At 42.3% G+C, this 23319-nt stretch overlaps 1 protein-coding gene across 3 annotated transcripts in view; it reads left to right on the top strand.

The window, feature by feature from the left end:
* Positions 1-22394, top strand: part of efemp1 (EGF containing fibulin extracellular matrix protein 1) — a 61862-nt gene extending 39468 nt beyond the window's left edge. For all 3 annotated transcript variants that reach the window (XM_079439569.1, XM_079439571.1, XM_079439570.1), the window contains exons 10-12: positions 91-214; positions 348-540; positions 20377-22394. In XM_079439569.1, coding sequence (XP_079295695.1) covers positions 91-214; positions 348-540; positions 20377-20538 — 479 coding nt within the window. In that variant the 3' untranslated portion in view covers positions 20539-22394. The remainder of the gene's footprint in view (positions 1-90; positions 215-347; positions 541-20376) is intronic.
* Positions 22395-23319: the final 925 nt, after the last annotated feature.

Raw genomic sequence — 23319 nt, forward strand, 5'->3', positions numbered from 1 at the left:
AAGTTGTTTGGCCTATTGGAAGGCCTGCATGTTCCCTTATATGATAGCTATAACTTATTGCTAATCACAGTCTTTTCTCTGGTGTCATAGACATCAATGAGTGTGACACAGGCCACGAGTGTAGGGAAGATGAGATGTGCTGGAACTATTACGGAGGTCATCGCTGTTACCCTCAGAACCCATGTCAGGAGCCATACGCGCTGACGTCGGAAAAGTAAGTCGGTCTGTGTTTATATCCTACTTCTAGAGCTAGAAATAAAGATCACAGAAATCACCAGAGATACAAGTTTTGATTTAACACTTAAGCATTGAATAAAGGGGAGTAATATTCTTGCTTTTATTCCTAGCCGGTGTTCGTGCCAGTCTATGGGTGTGTGTCGAGGCCTGCCACAGTCTATCGTTTACAAATACATGAGCATTCATTCAGAGCGCACCGTACCAGCAGATATCTTCCAGATTCAAGCCACAAATATCTTGTCTGGTGCACACTACACCTTCAGGATTAAAGCTGGCAGTGATGGAGGAGAGTTCTTCCTTAGGGTGAGTAACCAAACCTTGTGTTTTTGAATTTAACAGTTACATGAAACTAAACTGTTAAAGCCATTTGATTTTTCTTTGACAGTTTATATTTTTGGCAATGGTCAACATGTTTAAATGATGGCTTATTTTTTTTTAGTGGTTTTGAAGTACAAAGAAAACATCAGACTACTGTGGTTTGACCACTGAGTGGTGCTGTAAGCCAACTGCATTAGTAGATTTAGGGCGTAGTGACTATGGTAGATGTAAAGTCATTTGGTGACAAATTAGATATTACTGGTCACACTGTGCATTCATTCTTTATCTCTTCTCATATTCAGTTTTAACACCGTTTCTTGTTAGGCAAGGTAAGGCCTGATTTGTGAGGCCTCAATGCACACATGCAGGTATTTAAGTTTTGCTTTCCCTGGTATCCTATAATAAAATATAAATGTCTTGATCTTGCTGAATGTAAACATTTGTCTCTGTATCGGTATCAGGAAAAAGTAGGAAAACATTAGTCAAGAGATGTGCTCCACCCTGATTGTTTCCCCAAGTTCTCTACAAAGCACAGAGCGGGATATTTGACAGCACTTTTATCATTGTGGGGAAATATAATTATTTTCTTTCTTTTTGTTTACTGCATTTTTTATCCTTTTTTGCCATTGCTGTGATTTAAATAAACTTAAAAACTGTGTCACTGTCACCTTTTATATAATTTCTGGCAGAGGATGGGGAACCAGTGGGAGGAGGATGGGAGAAAGTGTGTTTGGATAGTGTTTAATTGCAAAGGCTTCATCTTTATATATTGAAATTAAAAGCATAATACTTCTAGGGAAATAAAATAACTCATATTGTGTTGTACGGTTTTGGTCATATCACTCACCCCTAGCCTGTAGCTTATCCAAAATGTTGCAGTGAGGCTTTTAACAAATAACAAATAGACCACATCTCACGTTCACCTGCATCATTACACTGGTTGCTGATTAAGTTTTGAATCCAGTATAAGCTGCTTTCATACTTTATGCTGACTTGTCAGTTGCAAAGTTCTTAGCTGTGTTATTTGCCAATAACTACTGTCATCAATAGCAATACTTAATAACATAATGTTCATGGATATCATGGATTTGTTTTCTCTGGTTTCATACACACACAGATGCTGCAATCTTGCATCTTTGTTATAGGATTGAAAATAAATGGAAAGACTTCAGTATTAATGTTGACTTCTGTACTGTCCTTACGATGCGTTACTCTGCAAGGCTAGACAGTCAGCTAACACAATGGCTGAAAGTTCAGTAATGACTCAAGATGTAACTTTTCCTGGGTTTAATTGAACGTTTCTCTTCCCTTTTTTATACTGTAAAACTGAAAATACAGAACAAAATAGACATCAGTATACAAATATACTAATAAAAACCTATACACAAAGTATAAACTACTGGCAGGTAAATGATACATTACTGAAAGCAACAATGACACTTTCTTTATGTGAAACAATATCTTTCAGTCACTTACAGACAAATAGTGTCCCAAGAACAGCGTAAAGAGAGAACTTAGATGCACCATCTATCAAGCCGTGTGCTCTAGCTGCTTCTTGCTTCTTAACTAGCAAAATGGCAGAACAGCCACTAGATGGCAGTTTTACTCAAACAATAATTTCAAAATAAAAGTCTTGATAGTCAAAGAAGGCAGCACAACTTCAGTAATGACTTCTTTTTCATGACTTCAGTTTTAATTAATTGTGGGGCAGTTGTGGCCTAATGGTTAGAGAGTCGGACTTGTAACCCGAAGGTTGCAGGTTTGAGTCTCAGGCCCGGCGGGAGTGAATAACCAGTGCTCTCTTTCACCTTCAATACCATGAGTGGAGTGAGACCCTTGAGGAAGAATCACTGCTCTGGGTGTGTGTTCTCTACTGTGTGTGTGTGTGTGCACTTGGATGGGTTAAATGCAGAGCCCAAATTCCGAGTATGGGTCATCATACTTGGCCACAAATCACTTAACTTCACTTCAGTTGTTCACGTCATGGCTGCTATCCCAAGGCCTGATAACATCATGTCTGCTACTCCAGGGCCGGTTTCATAAACTGCTTAGACTAGTCTTAAAATTTAGACACCTAATTTTTTCCTGCAAGACTGGTCATAACTTTTTAAAGTCAGTTACATAAAAATGTAGATTGATCTAATTTGCATATGAGAAATAAGACTGATAGCCACATTGTTACCTGCCAATTAGTCAAACTAGTTCTTAAGGCACAGTTTTAACATGGTGACTATTTTTATGCAACTGGCTCCTAACGTCATGCCTGCCAAGCCAGAGCCTGCTCACGTCAGGCCTGCTACTCCAGAGCCTGCTCACATCATGCCTGCTACTCCAGGGTCTGCTCACATCATGCCTGCGACTCCAGGGTCTGCTCACATCATGCCTGCTACTCCAGGGCCTGCTCACATCATGCCTGCTACTCCAGGGCCTGCTCACATCATGCCCGCTACTCCAGGGCCAGTGTGATGGACCCACCTCTGTTAGTGAGAGCAGCTGGAATCCCCAGAGCCTCAGCACTGGCTATCACATGGACTGTTCCCCTATCCTCAGTGCTTCCTGTTATGGCGGTCCACAAGCCTTCCTCAGAGGCTTCTCCTATCCACGAGTCTGCCCCGGAGTCCTCTCTTGTTCATGAGTCTGCTGCAGAACCTCCATGACCTCCAGAACCTTCCACTGCAGAACCTCATGAGGTGGCGGCTTCCGCTCATGAACTCTCTGCTTGTCCTGTCACGCTCATGGAGGCCGTTCATGAACTCTTTGCCATCCTGTCACTGCCAAGGAGTCCATCCATGAACTCTCTGCTTGTCCTATTATGGCCGTAGAGGCTGTTATTAACCTGCTATTCTAGTCCCGCCTGATCTGCTGTGGTGTTTATCTGCACCATCGGCTCCACTGAAGTGGTCATCTGCTCCATTGTGGGGAACTTCTGTCCTTGATTTTTGGCCATCACGGGGTTAAAATGTTGGAAGCTGTGGTATAGTGGTACATAGAGATCTCCCCATGAGGAGTTGTGCTGGGGAGTAACACGATATGTCAGCAAAGCTTTTGTTTTCTCTCCGGCCCCTTTCCAGAGTCCTTTCACTGTTGCCACAGCACGCTCTGCCTCACCATTTGCTTGCGGGTATCTCGGACTGCTAGTAATGTGTGTAAACCCATAATCACTAACAAAGTTATTAAAGAGTGCACAACTGCACTGTGGTCCATTGTCTGACATAATAGTGTCTGGAATTCCGTGGCAGCTAAACACATCCTTCAGTGCTGATAAGTGTATTGGCTGTGGGTGGTCAGCAAGGGTTCTCTGTGTTCTTCCCTATGCTGTGAGCATGTGCTGCAGTTCCCTTCCAGGAACTTCGAGCTGCGTCGGAAACGCATATGGGAACGCCTTCAGCGTGACCAGGCTCTGAATATGATGTGTAATCAGTCAAACAAGGGCGAGGCGTCACGGGCGGGGTGACGTCACGACCAGGAAGTATAAAAGCACGTGCGGCGGAGCCGGCGTCAGCTTTTTGTCATTCAGCGAAGCGCTCTGTGTGTCAGTCTTATTATGCCCATACTGGATTTGAGTCTTCTGAACCGCTCAGCCAGAAAGCTGAAGTTCAAGATGCTCACTGTCAGACAGATCGTGTCTCAAATCAGGTCCGAGGACTGATTTGTCCCGACAGACCTCAAAGATGTCTATTTCCATGTACCCATCCTTCCCTCTCACAGGGAGTTCCTGAGGTTCTCTTTCGGGGGCAAAGCATATCAGTATCGGGTTCTTCCCCTTGGCCTAGCACTCTCACCCCGCACTTTCACCAAGTGTGTGGATGCAGCACTGGTCCCATTGCGACTGCAGGGCATCCGGATACTCAATTATATCGACGATTGGTCGATCCTCGCTCAATTAGAGCGGGCGGCAATTCGGCATCGAGGTGTCGTTCTCGCCCACATGAAAGATTTGGGGGGTTAAGACTAAACGCCAAGGAAAGTGTGCTTTCTCCAGCTCAGAGAACCACTTATCCATGTGTAGTGTGGGATTCTACCACGATGCAGGCTCGTTTGACCCCTGCTCGGATCGAGTCGATCCTCACGGCAGTCGAGAGAGTGTGAAAAGGCCAGCCATTCACTGTCAAGCAGTTTCAGAGACTGCTTGGGCTCATGGCAGCTGCGTCCAGCGTGATTCCTTCTGGCCTGCTGTACATGAGGCCCCTACAGTGGTGGCTCAAGACCAAGGGGGTCTCCCTGAGGGGAGACTCGCTCCACGCTGTCAAAGTGTCACGCCGCTGTCCGTGCCTTAGACATGTGGAGGAATCCTTGGTTCTTGTCCCGGGGCCCGGTGCTGGGAGCTCCTTGTCGCCGCGTCTCGCTAGCGAGGGGTGAAGCAGATGTGGAAGGTTTTGGCCAGGCACAGGTGGACCTCTTCGCCACTCGAGAGTCAGCGCAATGTCCCCTCTGGTTCCTCCAGCTCCTCCGGGATTGGACGCTATGGTACAGACGTGGCCGAGGCTCCGTCTGTACGCCTTCCCCCCGATCGCTCTGCTCCCGGGAGTTCTGGCGAGAGTGTGCCGGGACGAGGTCAGTCTACCGTTGGTAGCGCCGTTCTGGCCGGGTCGAGTATGGTTCTCGGACCTGATATCTCTCCTCGACGGCACTCCGTGGGAAGTGCCCGTCAGGAGGGACCTCCTCTCACAGGCCGGGGGCACCGAGGTGCACCCTCACCCGGAGTTATGGAAGCTGTGGGTGTGGCCCCTGAGGGGGCACAACTCATAGCTTCCGTTCTGTCAACCGAGGTTGTCGAGACCATCCTCCAATCCAGAGCTCCCTCAATGAGGAAACTGTACGCCTTGAAGTGGAGGCTCTTCACTTCTTGGTGCGGGGACCGCCATGCTCGACCCAGTCAACTGCCCCGTTGGTGCAGTACTGGAGTTCCTGCAGGCCCGTTTCTCCGCAGGGGTAACCCATTCCACTGTTAAGGTCTACGTGGCAGCTATTTCGTCATACCACGCCCTTATTGGTGGCCAGTCAGTGGGTAGACACCCCCTAGTTACACGTTTCCTCCGCGGTGCGCTGAGGTTGAGGCCTCCGGTACGATCTCGCGTCCCTACGTGGGACCTGGCTGTGGTTCTGGAGGCTCTGTGCATTGCACCTTTTCGAGCCCATTCAGGAGATAACTGAGAGACTCCTCACTATCAAGACCGTTTTCTTATTGGCTATCACCTCTCTGAGTAGGGTGGGTGACCTTCAGGCCCTGACTACGGCCTCTATTCACTTTGCGCCCGGTTCGGCGAAAGTATTCCTCTACTCCCGCGTGGGGTATGTTCCGAAGGTCCCATCGGTCGTTCCACAGCCGGTCGTACTGCAGGCCTTCTGTCCTCCTCCCTTCGGGGAGCCAGACCAGGAGAAGCACAACCGTATGTGTCCAGTGCGAGCACTAGACGCATACATCCACAGGTCCTCCCTGTGGAGAAAGTCGGACCAGCTGCCCGTGTGCTATGGTCCGCCTAGGAGGGGTCTTCCTGCTACGAAGCCCTCTCTTAGTAGGTGGATTGTGGCTTTGGCATACGAGGCCTCTGATCTCCCCCCGCCGGTGGGAGTCAGAGCGCACTCAACCCGAGGTGTGGCGGCCTCCAAGGCCTTCTGGGCAGGTGTTCCATGCAGGACATCTGCAACGCAGCTGGGTGGTCCACGTCCCTGTCTTTCATTAGGTTCTATGACCTCCACATCCGAGCCACTCCTGGCTCCTCTGTCCTTTTGTCCTGACACCAGGCAGGGACTTGTCAGTCAGGCGGCGTTGGTATCTCGTTCCCATATGCGTTTCCGACGCAGCTCGAAGTTCCTGGAAGGGAACGTCTCAGGTTACGTATGTAACCATGGTTCCCTGAAGGGAACGAGACGCTGCGTCAAGTAGCCACACTTCCGGCATCCCTGCCAGCGCTTGCTTCATGACTTGAAGCTGACGCCGGCTCCGCCGCACATGCTTTTATACTTCCTGGTTGTGACGTCACCCCGCCCGTGACGCCTCGCCCTTGTTTGACTGATTACACATCATATTCAGAGCCTGGTCACACTGAAGGCGTTCCCATATGCGTTTCCGACGCAGCGTCTCGTTCCCTTCAGGGTACCATGGTTACATACGTAACCTGAGACGTTTTCCACTAGTTGACTTATGTGTACTGACAATCCTGGCCACCAGGTGGCCTGGCAAGTCCTAGCTCAGCACTTGACTATACCCCTGGTGACCATCGTCACCCGCACACCATGGGGTGGGTGGGGTCACTTTGGAAATAACCCCCATGTCCTCCATGTGTTTTAGCTCAGCACGCACCTTATCTCTCAGGAAGGGGTACCCGGCGTGGGGATGATAGGGCATATGTCACTGCACTCGGTTCCAACTCAGTTGTGTAAGGCTCCTTTTCATTTACATTTAGTCATTTAGCAGACGATTTTATCCAAAGCGACTTACAAATTAAATGTAATTTTAGTTTAATTTAATTAAGTAAATTTTCTTCCCCAAGCCCGAGAAAACTGAGGGGTATTTGGCTCTGTTGTCATCCTGTTGCTCATGTACTGTGTAGAGATGCTGTATTAATGTGAGGGCTTCTATTGTGGGAAGTCCCAGTAGACAGCCCAGCAACTACATATAGTAAATGTCTTGTTCAGTAGTTTTATCTTTAACACTTAACTGGCCTTTAAATCGCCCCTTTACATCAAGCTTATGATTACCTGGACCAAACAGCACTTTTCCTGTGGGCTGCAAAGCACCATGTTTCCACGTGGAGAAGCTGCAGCTTGGAATTGCTGTAACAGCAGCTCCCGTGTCCAACTTGAAACCATTCAGTCTAATAAGTTCATTCCGCCCTTCGGGGGCGTAGCACCAAATTCTGGGCCCTATGCACAAGCAGTGGCCATGGGCCCCCCGTAAGCTCGAGGTTGACAACTACCTACAACTACCCTTACTACTAATCTAAGAACTCTTATAACAAAAAAAGCCTTATTACACAACTTCTCTGAATTTCTGTTTTATTTGCAGAATGATTAAAAGCTAACAGTAGATGCCACCAAAGGTAGCCTAACATTATAGGCATGCATGAAAATTGAAACACTTTTTCATTTGGCTGAAGAGAACAGCTTTTTAATGCTTAATTTACAAAGTGCTTAATTTAGTGAAAGATAAAAAAAACTTAACTCGCTTGTCAATTTCCATTAATAAGGGGCAAAAAAAACTTCCACAAAGTGCTAAACACTGAAATTTATACCCCAGTTAGTGCCCAGTGACGGGTCTTCTTGGTGGCAAAATCCTTGATGAGGTCCTTAAAGTCCAGTTTTCTTGCCAACTGACTTTCAATGGAGAGAAGGGCAAGGCTGTTCAATCTATCCTGACTCATTGTTGATCTCAGGTAGTTTTTAACCAGTTTCATCTTACTGAAAGTCCAGTGTAGCCTGGGGTGACCAGAAGTCCCGAAAAATTCGGGACAGTCCCGAAATCTAAGCTGCTGTCCCGAATCCCGAATCCCGCTCTAATTGTCCCGAAAATTATACTGAAGCAAAATCTTAAATAGTTATTGTCTGATAAAACATAAAAAACTGTCCGTGGAGCGAGGTTGAGTCATCCTGCAGCCTGGCAACCAGCCCCCGCCGGCTGCTCATTGGCTGCAGCATCTTGTTTTTTTTTTTTTTGGTTCATTAACTTCAGTTTGAAGTATAAAAATAGCCTAACGTTACTTCTATATTATATAAAATTATATGTATATGTAGGCTACTTATATTAATAAAAACATGATTGGTTCAGTCACTTTCGTTTGAAATTCATTATCTTTATTATTCATAATAAAGATAATGAATTATCATTATCTTGATAATGATAATTCATTATCATTATCACCCCCCCCCCCCCCCCCCCCCCCGTCCCGAATTTCAACCAATCTCATCTGGTCACCCTAGTGTAGCCTAATGGATGTGATTGAACTTGCTTAACATTTAAATATTTTGTATAACACTTAATAAAAACTAAGTGCCATTTTATTTTTCTTATGGATGTGTCAAAAAATAGTCTCTTAATTAGGATAGCCAAACAGCTAGACTACAGTAAAAGGCAGAGCATGACATAGTGTTGCTAAACACATTATAGTATAAACAGCTAAAATTATGTGCTTTCATTTTAAACTACAGTATAGGCTCACCTTGTCTTAATCCACAGTATCAGATGATGAGGGGTCTGTTGCTGCTGCATCACCCTCTGTGACAGTTTCTGAAACTGAGTGCCATGCGTTTCACAAGTTAGCTTTGCTACTAATATGACAGATATCCTCGTGAACCTATATGACATTGAGCCTACAAAGTTAGACTATTATAGTCCAATAACAAATATTAATTTAGTTTTCGAATTAGTATACTATTGAAATGGTGTAGGCTATGCAAACAAGGCATCATGTAATTTCTAATTTTGTGTTATGCCGTTGTGTTATATTAGCACTGATAATCGCGGGGGTATTGAAGTGTTTTGTAACCACAGCAGGAGTTCATTTGTAGACTATTTGCTCTCACGTTTTGGGCTCACCTTTCTTGGAAAAGAAGTCCGTTAGCAGTTGCTTTCCCTCATTTCTTTTTCTATCTCTTTCCTGCCTCTCTTTTCTTTTCTGAGAACCGAATTTTGCTTTGTTTAATATCATCTTCCGTTGCACAGTTCGGCACTGCCGTCTGCCGCTTCAGCAGAATGAACGCCGCTTCAAATGCGCCTAGTCATAAAGCCCGGTGAAGGTGGACTAAACCATTTCATGCAAGGGAGAGGGTGCCTGTCCTCAGACACTATATGTACTTGGACACCATTTAATACATCAATCAACTGATGCATTTACCCAAAATATTAGTATTTACATTAGTTAACAACATTTATTGTGATCTTAAAATTATATTTAAAGGAAAATAAAATTTCACTCCTCAGGGGCCCTCCCCCCACTTGGGGCCCTGGTAATTTAGTCCCATTTTTCACCCAACTACGACGCCCCTGCCGCCCTTCATTCTCCTGTGGATACACCTCTCCCAAAAAAAATCTAAATCTCCCCCCTCTTTGGTCTCCAGTTGCCTCTCTGTAATGTCGTTAACACCCCTTGTTGACTTAATTTTTTTTGGCAAAATGTTCTTTACAGTGATATTTCCTACAGTCAACATCTCAAACTGGGCAGTCTTTCCAGTGATGTTTCTTTAAGTTCCTGCATCTGCCACATCCCGATGAGTGGTTCTCTGTTTACTTTTTAAATGTTGTCTGCATTTTTCTGTCATTTCTGTGTATAGATTCCACTTGTGTTATTGGCTGCTCTGCTCTGCCTAATATTGAGTGCTGCTTTTTCACCGCTGTGCTTTGTCTTACCCTTGTTATAGCTTTCTCTTGCGTCAGGTATGCATCTAACAGTAAACTTTCTGACAGTTTGGTGTCGCGTATGCCGATGATGATCTGGGCCCGTATTCACAAAACCTCTTAAGGCTAAAAGTAGCTCTTAACTACCAATTTAAGAGAAAATCTTATTAAAAATAGTGGGTGTGTCAGTCCTAAATTTATTATTTTGTATTTCATAAAGCATTTTAGCACTAAAACTAGTTCCTAAATCTCTGAAACGTTAGGAGTACTGAAGAGGATTCCTAAGTCACTAAAACCAACCCACAACTATCCTAAAATGGCTGTTGCCGGCAATCTGCCTCAGAATATAAACATTTTATAAACATTTGACGATAATGAGCTTTTAAAAAGGTTTTTTTTTTTTGCATATAAATAGCACACCAAATAGAAACAGAAAATTGTGCCATTGAAACGCACTTGCATGAGACTGTCATTCACTTTCGCGTCCTCTCGAGCAAATAAGCAAATATACAAAATATTGTCACAATGGCTGTCTTGACGAGTATCCAAATAAACGCAGTCGGCTACATCATAAACAAGAACCGTTAAGAAAATATTGGATGTTTGGGAGTATGCATTTCTTACATTAGACTAATAATGTTAATCAAACAACAAAAGAAAAACATGAGAATCACTCTCTAAGTAACTGTAACTTTAATAGGTAATTGTAATAGTTTTCATAAGCACAGTAAAATACTGTTCATTTAGGTAATTTGTATCTCTAAGGGCTAACCCCCCCTAAAGATGAAATCCTAGAACTGCCCCTGCAAATTAGCTGAACATATATTTGTTTAATTAGTGACACTTAGCCTGCATGTTAAAATCTTTATTTGAATGTGGCAATTAACATTATTTTTTTAAACCTTTATTTGGATATGGCAACATAATATCTTGCTCTACAATATTTCTATGAATAAATCTCTGTCAGTGACCCCTATCAGCTAATCACTGTGTGCATAGTTAGTAAGCATGCTGATGTCATCCATATAGCAACAAGGTCAACCCCGCCACTTACTCTTAGATTAAGACTTCTCTCTATTCCTTAGTAAAAGTTTGTCTCAGCAGCTTTGTGAATAGGTTTTAAGAGAAAACTCTTAGCTGAAAATTTTTACTGCTATTTAGGAGAACTCTTAGTGGTAAAATAAAATGTTTTGTGAATACGGGCCCTGGTCTCTTATCAAACCTTCTTTTAGTGCTCTGAAATCACACAGCTCATGAACGAGTCTACACTTTCCCCTGGCTCTTGATTTTGCTTGTTGAATCTCGCTCTTTCAAAAATGATATTCCATTTGCTAAGACAGTGTTTATTAAAACCTTCTGTAACGGCAGCATACAATTTCTTTTGATCCTCAGTCAAGGGTAACACATACAAAATCTCTTCACCATCTTCGCTGGCAACGTACATGAACATATTTACCTTGTATTTTTGTGATTGTTTATCTAATTCCAATGCAATTCTGTAGCACTCAAACCGCTTCATCCATCTTGGCCATTCAGTTGTATTGGTAAAGTCGAACTTGCTTGGTGGTTCTAGCTGTGAGTCTAACATTGGTGGGGTTGGCACCTCTCTCTCAATTTTCCCCTTAGACACTCCTTATATGAGTGGTCTTCAGGTTTAGTTCGTTGTTACCCTACTACTCCGTCACTTCTGACACCATGTAACAATGTAACCATTCTGACAGCACTGTAACAACAGTGGAGTCATTCAGATTCTTGAACAACACCATCTCTCAGGACCTTAGGTGGGGCATTCACATTGACTCCATTGTCAAAAAGGCCCAGCAGAGGTTGTACTTTCCTTCGCCAGCTGAGGAAGTTCAACCTGCCACACGAGCTGCTAAAACAGCTCAACTCTGCCATCATTGAATCCGTCCTCTGCACTTCAATAACTGTCTGGTTCAGCTCAGCCACCAAATCTGACCTCAGAAGACAACGTTGGATAGTCTGGACTGCTGAGTGAATCACTGGTACAACCCTCCCCACTCTACAAGAACTGTACTTATCCAGAGAGAGCAAAAGGGCTGGCAAAATAACTCTGGACCCCTCGCATCCAGCACACTCCCTCTTTGAACTGTTGCTGTCTGGTCAACGCTACAGGAACAGGAATAGTTTCTTCCCTCAGGGAATCCATCTCATGAACACTTTTTTTTTTTCTTTCAATTTTCAAATTTTATTTGTCACATACATATACATACATAGTACGACATGTAGTGAAATGTATTGTACGACTGTCCAACAAATTGTCCAACAAAATTAAGAAAACCTCAAGTTTACAAAAATACAAATAGAAAATAAGTACAGTAAACATATATGGAAATAAACTAGCAATAAAATAAAATAGAATAAAATAAAAATAGATATATCAAAATAGAATATGAGAATAAAAATAGAATATGAAAAATAGAATATAGATTCTATAAAAATAAAGTAATGTGTATGTCAGTGATAAAGTGTCCGTGTGCTGTGCAGTGCAGTAAAGTGTATAGTGAGTAAAAGGAATACTAGTGAAATGACATTCAGCCAAGTATGGTGACCCATACTCGGAATTCGTGCTCTGCATTTAACCCATCCAACGTGCACACACACACACACACAGCAGTGAACACACACACACACCGTGAACATACACCCAGAGCAGTGGGCAGCCATTTTATGCTGCAGCGCCCGGGGAGCAGTTGGGGGTTCGGTGCCTTGCTCAAGGACACCTCAGTCGTGGTATTGAGGGTGGAGAGAGCGCTGGACATTCACTCCCCCCACCTACAATTCCTGCCGGCCCGAGACTCGAACCCACAACCTTTGGATTATGAGTCTGACTCTCTAACCATTAGGCCACGACTTCCCCTACTAAAGACAAATGGTATGTTGTATAGGTAACCTTCTACAACTGAGACTGACATTAGTGCAGATTGTAGTTGAAATTGTGCAAGTGAAAGTGTGGGGTGATGTGATTAGAGTGGAGAGTGGTTAAGACTCCGAATGGCCTGCGGGAAGAAGCTCCTCCTCATTCTCTCTGTGTTTGCCTTCATGGAGCGGAAGCGCCTCCCTGAACGCAGCAGAGAAAAGAGTCCATTGTTGGGATGGCTGAGGTCCTTCACTATCTTCCTGGCCCTGGTCAGGCACCGCTTGCTGTAAATCTCCTGCAGGTCAGGGAGCTCGGTGTGGATGGTACGTTCCGCTGAATGCACCACCCTCTGGAGGGCTCGCCTGTCCTGCATAGTGCAGTTCCCGAACCAGGAAGTGATGCTGCCCGTCAGGACGCTCTCGATGGTGCAGGTGTAAAAAGTCTTAAGCACCCGAGAGGGAAGTCTAAAGTCCCTTAAGCGTCTCAGATGGTACAGACGCTGCCTGGCCTTCTTCACCAGGGTGCTGGTATGACAGGACCAAGTCAAGTCCTGCGTGATGTGAACACCCAGGTATCTGAAGCTGTCCACTCACTCCACTGGAGTCCCGCTGATCGTGATCAGCTGGTATGACCGCTCCTGCTTTGTACTGAAGTCCACTATCAGCTCCTTAGTTTTGCTGATGTTCAGGTGTAGACTATTCATCTGGCACCAACTCTCCAGGTTCTTAATCTCCTGTATGTAGGCCGTCTCGTCGTTGTCTGAGATCAGGCCCAACACAACAGTGTCATCAGCAAACTTGATGATGGTGGTGGAGTTGGAAGTGGCCACACAGTCATAAGTGTACAGTGAGTACAGCAGGGGGCTCAGAACACAACCTTGAGGGGCTCCAGTGCTTAGGGTGGTGGAGGATGAGGTGTGTTTACCCATCCGTACGGCTTGCAGTCTGTCCTTCAGGAAGCTGGAGATCCATTGGCACAAGTATGTACTGAGACCAAGGACCTCCAACTTGGAGGTGAGTGTGGAGGGAATTATGGTGTTAAACGCTGAACTGTATTCCACAAACAGCATTTTTACATAATTCCCTTTTCTGCAGTCCAGGTGACTTGTTGTGGTATGGAGGAGGTGTGAGATGGCATCCTCCGTGGAGCAGTTATGTCTGTACGCACACCTGTGATGCCATCTGGTCCTGCTGCCTTCCTGATGTTCACTCTCCTGAATAAGAACACGTTGTCCTCACTGGCTTTCTCAGCGTGCATGTGGTTAGCACTGCTAGCGCCGCTAGCGTGATTAGCTGCAGCCTCGAAGCGAGCATAAAAAGAGTTCAGCTCGTCAGCCAGAGAAGCGTCCGCATTCCCCGATCTGGAGGGTGGTGTTTTATAGTCCGTGATGGTTCTGAGTCCCTGCCACAGGCTCCTAGAGCCGCCATGTTGGAATTGCGACTCTAGTTTCCTCCCGTAGCGCTGCTTCGCCTCCTTCACCGCTCTGCGCACGCTGTAAGATGCAGCCTTGTAGTCATCCATGTTCCCGGTGATGAGCCCTGTGTTGTAGGCAGCGGAGCGGGATCTCAGGGCGTCGCGGATGGTTTTATCCACCCACGGCTTCTGGTTGGGAAACGTCCTGATGATGGTTTTCTGCACCGTATCATCCATTAGTTTCTCTATAAATCCCACAACCGCTTCCGTAAACAAGCTGACGTCATCAGAGCTGCGCCGGAACATGTCCCAGTCTGCGTCATCTAGCGCATCCTGCAGAGCGGCAACCGATTGGTCCGTCCAGCGTAGGACCTCCCTCTGCACCGGGGCTTCCTGTTTCAGCCTCTGTTTGTAAACAGGCATGAGGAAGATGGCGGCATGGTCCGATTTCCCAAACGGTGGTTGTGACTGTGCCTTGTAGCTGTTCTTGTATGGGGTGTAACAGTGATCTAATGTCCTTTCGCCCCTGGTGGGGCAGCCGATGTGCTGATGGAAGTTCGGCAGTGCACGCTTGAGGTTGGCACTGTTGAAATCTCCCAAAACAATGAGTGCGGCGTCCCGGTGCTGTGTCTGGTGAAGGTGTAGTGTCTCATGTAAATCCCATATTGCAGTGTCCGTGTCTGCTTGAGGTGACCGAGCTAAATTCCAGAGGGAGATAAAAAGGGCGACATTTGATGGTCAGAAGTTCAAGATTCAGTGTGCAGGAGCGTGAGAGGGGAACAATGCTCGCGCTGTCGCACCAGTGTTTGTTCACCATCAGACATACTCCACCTCCCCTATTCTTCCCCGAGTCCAGCGTTCTGTCCATGCGGTAAATCGAGAAGAACTCGGCCGGCTGGATGGCGTGGTCCGGTACCGCTGGGTTCAGCCATGTCTCGGTGAAGCAGAGAAGGTTGCAGTCTCGAATGTCCCTCTGGAACTTGACTCTTGCCCTGAGGTCATCGAGCTTGTTATCCAGCGACTGGACATTGGCGAGCAGGACACTCGGTAAGGGAGCGCGGTGTGCGCGTGCCCTCAGCCTGTTCCTGACGCCGGCTCGTTTCCCTCGAGGACGCCGGTACGGGTCGCGTCCTTTGTTCCTCCTCAGGATCTCGCTCGGCCAAGATGGGTCCGGGTTCAAAGACGGCGAAAGCTGAGTGCATTGTGCACCAATAGAAATAAGAGTGGCCCTGTCGTATGCAAAGATGGCCATCTTACAAAAGAAACCGGTGTTTATAGCTTACAATACGAAAAAATAGCAAAAAAATACAAAACAAATAGCAAAAGAAGACAAGGTTTTGTCGGAGCAGTCGTGACGGCAGCCGACCTCACCGGCGCCATCTTATATCTTACATCTTACTTGACACTAAACGTGGAACACACAAAACTATCATACATTTATTTATTTACAACCCGAATTCCGGAAATGTTGAGATGTTTTTTTTTTATTATTTGAATAAAATTTAAAACTAAAAGACTTTCAAATCACATGAGCCAATATTTTATTCACAATAGAACATAGAGAACATAACAAATGCTTGAACAGAGAAATTTTACACTTTTAGCCACTAAATGAGCTCATTTCAAATTTGATGCCTGCTCAGGGCCCGTATTCATGAAAAATCTTAGTGGTAAGAGTTGCTCCTAGTAACAAAATTCTAAGAAAATTCTTCTTAAATTTCCTCTTAAAATGAAAGAAAAGATCCTAGTAAAGAAAAAAGTAATTCAGAAAGCATCTTAACCCTCAAAAGCGGTCTTAAGGTCCAAAATTGTTAGGAGTACGGACGAGGACTTTTAAGGGGCTTAAGAGTTTCTTTAGCAGAGGAGAAAATGTACGAAACATGAAGAGGGAGAAGAAATGTGTTGCACACAATGCATGACAGTGAGTTAATAAGACGCTACACATTAGATCGTGCAGGGATCATGTTTGTGACCAATCTTATTAAAGACATGCTAACAACTCCGACACCACGCAGAAATGCCATAGCGCCAGAAATGGACGTAATCACTACATTAAAATTTTTGGCAACTGGAAAAATGCCACTATGCAGCAGTGATGATTTGGGTCTGTTACAGCACTTATTAGGCTATGTCTCTGTTCATTTCCTATAAAACACGGTAAGTATGACAGCATGGTAAATAAAAAAGAAAGAATATATATACATATATAGTGTGTATGTGTGTGTGTGTGTGTGTGTGTGTAAGAAAGAGAGAAAGAGCGAGAGGAAAAATTACGCCTGTAATTTCAAAGTGAAGGCTTATAATAAACCCTAATCTTAAAAGCGCTCTTTTATTTCCTTCTTGACAACCAACCAATCACAGTCTTCAAAAGACTGTGTCATAGCTAGCAACGGGGTCAGCCCTGCCTCCTCACTAAGATAAATGTTTTTGTCTTTTCCTCACTCAAAGTTGCTCTCAGACTGGTCCTGAATCACTTTTAAGCTAAGACTCTTAATAAGAAATTTTTAAGCTAAATTAGGAGCTCTCTAAAAGTATTCTTAGAATCTTTAGGAATACAGGCCCAGGTCTGTAACATGATTAGCTATAAAAGGGATGTCTTAGAGAGACAGTCTGTCAGAAGTAAAGATGGGCAGAGGCTCTCCAATCTGTGAAAGAGTGCGTAAAAAAAATTGTGGAATACTTTAAAAACAACGTTCCTCAATGTCAAATTGCAAAGGCTTTGCAAATTTCATGATCTACAGTGCATAACATCATCAAAAGATTCAGAGAAACTGGAGAAATCTTGGTGTGTAAGGGGCAAGGCCGAAGACCTTTGTTGGATGCCTGTGGTTTTCAGACCCTCAGACGACACTGCATCATTCATCGGCATGATTCTGTCATTGACATTACTAAATGGGCCCAGGAATACTTCCAGAAACCACTGTCGGTAAACACAATCCGCCGTGCCATCTGCAGATGCCAACTAAAGCTCTATCATGCAAAAAGGAAGCCATATGTGAAGGAAGCCAAAACGGAAGCTGATTTTGTGGTTTATGTGAACATGATCCAGCAGCGCTATCGTGTCCTGTGGGACAAGACTCATTTAAAAAGGACTGGTTCAAAGTGGAAAAGTGTTCTATGGTCAGATGAGTCCAAATTTGACATTCTTGTTGGAAATCGCGGACGCCGTGTCCTCCGGGCTAAAGAGGAGGGAGACCTTCCAACGTGTTATCAGCGTTCAGTTCAAAAGCCAGCATCTCTGATGGGGGTGCATAAGTGCATGCGGTAAGGGCGGCTTTCATGTTTTGGAAGGCACTATGAATGCTGAAAGGTATATAAAGGTTTTAGAGCAACATATGCTCCCCTCCAGACGACTTCTATTTCAGGGAAGGCCTTGTCTATTTCAGCAGGACTATGCAAAACCACATACTGCAGATATTACAACAGCATGGGACCAATGGGACCAAATTCCAACACCAAAACTCCAGAAACTCATAACCTCGATGCCTAGACATCTTCAAACTGTTTTGAAGACGTCTTCAAACTGTTTTGAAAAGAAGAGGAGATTCTACACCATGGTAAACATGCCCCCGTCCAATGTTCCCTCTAAGCTCCCTACTGTGCACACGCAAAGATGAGTTGGGAAAGCCATTTGATTGTATTCTAGTAAAAACAAAAGAATTGCAATGGTCGGGCAAACTGCTATAGAGCTGTTGCCGCTGTAGAGTTAGAACCGGCGAATGTGGTTTACAGGTTTCATAGAAAGAGAATAATGTGCGCCAAATGAGTCGCTGTAGAAACCGAATACTTCAATGGTTGTGGACGAAATGGCTCAAATCGAGAGCCAAAGCAAACGCAATGACATGTGAAATACAACATTTTCATGTATTAAAGAAGACTGGCTTGATTAAGTGCTGGAAATAGCGGATGATGGGCACAGAACGGTAACAAAATTCTGAGACATTTAGAGTCACTCACAGGTGTATTGTGCAAACTGTACTTCATAGCGATGTTCAGATAGCTATATAAGAATTCCCATTCCCATTTTTTTTATTTTTATATTTCATCTCAGTTTAAATGCTTCAGTTTGTTTTCTATTCTCTTCTATCAGTTTAAAAGCTTCAGTTGTTTTGATATTATATTATATTATATTATATTATATTATATTATATTATGTTGGGCCTATATTATAAACCTAATAAATATTTGACCTTTTTTTTTTAATGGAGTCACTTATGGTCATCAAGGCTGTATTTATTTGATCAAAATACAGAAGAATAAAAAACAGTAATATTTTGAACTCTTAGGTTATTGCAATTTCAAATATTGGTTTTCTATGTTAATATATTTTAAAATATTGTGTATTCCTGTAAAGCAAAGCTGTTTTCTGCAGTCATTACTCCAGTCTTCAGTGTCACATGATCCTTCAGAAATCATTCTAATATTCTATATAATATTGTTGAAACTGTTGTGCTGCTTAATATTTTTTGGAACCTTTTTTCTTTGATTAGGCTTATAAAAAGTTAAAAAGAACAGCATTAATTAATAAAAGTATTAATAAAAAAAGAAAAAAATTTACTGACCACAAACTTTTTAATAGTAGTATATGTTGTAACACAAAATTTCTATTTTGAATATACGCTGTTCTTTTGAACTTTTTATTTCTCAAAGAATCCTGAAAAATATCACAGGTCCCAAAAAATATTAAACAGTACAACTTTTTCCAGCATATTAGAATGATTTCTGAAGGATCATGTGACACTGAAAATTTGGCTTTGCTTCACAGGAATAAATTATATTTTAAAGTATATTAAAATCAAAATTTTTTAGTTTAAATTGCAAAAATATTTCACAATATTATTTTGTGAAATAATATTCAGTATTTTTTTATCAAATAGATACAGCCTTGATGAGCCTAAGAAAGTTATTTGAAAAATTTACCGATCCCAAACTTTTGAATAGCAATGTATTGTACAGTTGTTTTAGTATGGTTTCTGTTTTGGTTTTCAAAACTAATGTGAGACCAGTGAGGTGCTAATTCGGCGAGAGAAGGTGCCAATAAAAGGTCCGTACACCATACTAATCAAGCAATTACTACTGTTTATTGTTGGTACACACAGCTGATATCAATAATACTGATACTGATTATAAGTAAATGCATAAAATGATGATAATCAAACCATAAACACATTCAAGAAAGATAATCATAAAACCATTGCATAATACAAGAATGATCATGAGTAAATGGATTAAAGATAATATTGGTGAATTAATAATACACTAATTTGAGCATACACTAAAAACTAAAACCCCAAGCAAAATATTATAAACGATATACAACCTCAGAACTGTGGTGTCATCTTCACTCTTCGGTGGACTGGGGAGCCCGTTTCAGTCACAGTAGAAGACCAACACCTCTTCGAGAATGCTGGGCGACGTCTTTTTAACCCACGGCTGAGCTTCCACTGAAACTGAAAGGAACCCCATGTTTTATACTTCAAAATTAGGTGCGGGTTAAGAACAACCCTCCAAGTGAGAGAGAAAGCAAGTTGATCAGACTCGATCCTCCTCCCAGTTGGGTGCACTTTGTATCAATTACAAAAGATGAACCATTACTCAGCAATATTTCTGAGGTTTCACAATAACTATATTGTGCCAGAAGTCTGCACCCAGTGCATATCAACGTCGAGATGTAACCAAGTCCTAAACGCGTTGTTCTTTCTCAGGAGATAATGATGTTGTTTTGCACCATTTGCAACCTTGAATGTATCCCCCAATAGACTTCCAGTCTCTAAATGTTCATCCGTTGAGCGTACCACAAAAAACAACCCATCTCTTATAACAGTAAAAATGTTTTGTCAGGTAACCTAAAATGTACATCATTTAGTTACATTAAAGGTCAAATCAAATATAAATAGCACATTAAAGTTAAAAGTTACACACGTTTTTGTGTGTGTGCTGTACAGGTCTGGCTTTTTCTCAGGTGGCCGAAATATCCGCCCAATAGAGAAAATTTTGCTCAGCAAGAAAAAAATAAATAAAATAGAGGGAACATTGCCCCCGTCCCAACTATTTTGAGACCTGTAGTTTTTTCATTAAAAATGTATAACTGCATTTATTTCTTATCACCATCAAAATAATTTGATATTTTGGGGAGTATTTCTCCATTCAGCAGTATATCTGATGTCCATGTATTTGTCGTTAATTGCTTTAGCGGTTCAGCAGCGTTGGTGCGATGCTGGTCTTGACCAAGTCCCTGGAGGGCCCACAGGAGCTGATCGTTGATCTGGAGATGATCACTCAACACACAGCACTGACCTATCGCTCAAGCGCTTTACTACGGCTCACCATCATCGTGGGACCCTACCCTTTCTAACAATGCTGCTTCACACATTTATACACATCCAGACTGCTTGCATTAAAATTACACGCAGCAACGGTGAGATGTTATGAACTGTTCTATTGTGTCTTTATCTTGCAGTCATCATAAAATAATCTGACTCATTCAGGGCTCCAGACTGCCTCTAAAATGTTTGCTAATGTGACAAAAAAATTTTTTTTATGATGATAGTTTAAAATCTAAACAATTTATTGTTTTGTCATATTTCATCATTGTCTGAGGCCGAGTCACAGAGGGGTCATGAGCAGGGCAGATGGTGTAGAGAGGATATTTAGTTTGATGGATCTCCTTGAATGGATGCTTTTGAATGAACATCTACTGTATATGATGGATGGGTGATTGTTAGTCACACAGATAATACAGTACATTTACAAAAAGTGTCATCTAATCATGAGTTTATTTACATTTGAAAGTACAACTGCTTGCTTTCAGAATTAGTCAGTTAAAAAATTGGGAGAACTGGGTTAAAACACAATAGGTTTGAGAACAAACATCTCAAACAGTTAGACAGCCTCTGCATTATAAACTAATGTGACGGGAGTAACACGACTGGTGCCATACTTCAATATATTTTCCTTTACTAAACTATAACCATTACTAAAAATGACCAGTGCTTTGTTGTGCAGCTGTTTCTTATCAAATATAAATTGGGAGTATATTAGAATGAATTTAATCAGAAATTTGACAACTTCCTCCAAAACTCAGCCTCTTTTACTTCCATTGTAATCTTTCATTTGTAATCAAAATGAATAAAATTCAACATTATGCTGCAGTTGCTTAAATTTGCTATTTCAAATTTTGCCTGACTGACAGGCTTTTTAAAAATTTTTTATCAGAAGCATGTTAGTAATAATGGTGTGTTTGGTATGTTTAGAGTGAAATAACATCAGATAGTTTACTCCAGCTACTGTTTTCACCAAAAGTCAAGAGAGACAACATTTAATTGCAAGTTTGTAGAGCAGCTCTTAAATGGGAGTGTATTAGCGGTTTTGCATGAGTAATAATGATCTTAAGAGTGTGACAGAAAACCAAGTCTGATTCTGCAGTTTACTAAACAAATATATAAATATATTCCAATTCTTCAGTCATTTTTTAAGTCTGGAGCCCTGCTAATGTATGAAAAAACATTTACTCAGTGCCATGTCTGTATTAAATGTTCCTGCACATGCACATGCAGCACTTACAATTCATTGATGTGAAGGTGTAGATGACTGAACAACTCTACTGTATAACAGCTTTCTTTTGCTGACTATTGTTTAACTCTTGTCAGCAGACAGTAGTGTTTTGGCAAAGGAATCTTGAGTTACATATACTTTTTTTTTTTGGAAGGGGCACAATTTTTGGGGTCCTTTCTTTCTAACCTGCAAAGTTTGGTCACTAATAGATATAAACGAGTGGTCATATGTTGGAGCACAATTTTTAGATCTTTCAAATGATGCATATTTTGTAAACATAGAAAGTGAAAGTGGTGACCTCTGGCATGTTAAAAGTTTGCCAACCCCCAGTATAGGTATCGTATGTTGGTTTAATTATATTGCTAACCTATGTTTTGCACTGATGACATGAACGTAACCTGATTCTGGCTTTGCATTTCCACATAATTCACCTGCTTTCAAATAAATGGGCTTCAGCCTGACATTATTCACTAGCTGAAACACAGATATACATATCAACAGCTCAGAGCCTTTAACAAGGATGAAAAATACAACATTAATGTCCTGTTATGGAACTTTTGAACTTTAATAAAAATAAGATTTTTAATAGTTGACCATGATTATTTGTACGCTGAACAAAAACTTAAAAATAAAGGAAAATACATTAATTATCATCTTAATTTTTTTTCTTCCTCATGATTTATTTATTTTTTCATATGATTCATATAGTCATGCTATAATCACTTCCTGTTTATCTAAAAACCAGGATGGGGGCTCAACAGACCTTCCTGAAGTTTCTAATATTCCTGAAGACATTGATTAGCTGGGTTAGTTGCATTGAATTACAATTAGCAGAAGAGTGGCCCTCCAGTAGCAGGTTTAGACACAAATGACCTAATGGAATGCCAAATGAGTCTAACGACAGTGACACACATTATTGGATGGCAATGACCTTTTTACAGAACGAGAGCCCACATAATTTCTCTTTCCAAGCAGAAAGAAAAACTAATTTCGCCATGAATCACTGAAAAATTACCTCTTGCAATTTGACAATATAAAACATTTAACATTCTGGAAAGTCTTTATTTAAAGTTAGTGTCAGTGTCTCAAAAACTGCATGCATAAACGTATCCAATAGAACAACATCACAGTTTAATCATGTTGTTATAGAATCTCTTCATCTCTTTACAAATATTTTCATCTTGTTGAAAAAAGTACTGACATTGGTTGTACTGTTAGTAGTTAATAGGATTCAAACAAACAGGCAAATAAAAAAAAAAAACAACGGTAACACTACACACTACTCAGGGTCAAACTGTCTGTGTATTTCAAATTTCCAATCTACATATCAAATATGTCACCCAGCTGCCACACAAAAATACATTGTTTACAAGTTGAGAAAGCAGTAAACAAGTCAGATTCATTTGAGATAAACATTAAGAAATAGAATAGCAAGTTTTTCAATGAAAGTACAGTAGTCACAGAGTAAAAACAACAGAAATGAATGAGTGCAATGAGAAGATCATGTAAAAAAAAAAACCTTGGATAATTTCAATGGCAGTACCTAATTAACGGCACCATCATGCAAAGAGTCTTCATGCTG

The sequence above is a fragment of the Barbus barbus genome (genome assembly GCF_936440315.1).
Source record: "Barbus barbus genome assembly, chromosome: 18".
NCBI lineage: Eukaryota > Metazoa > Chordata > Actinopteri > Cypriniformes > Cyprinidae > Barbus > Barbus barbus.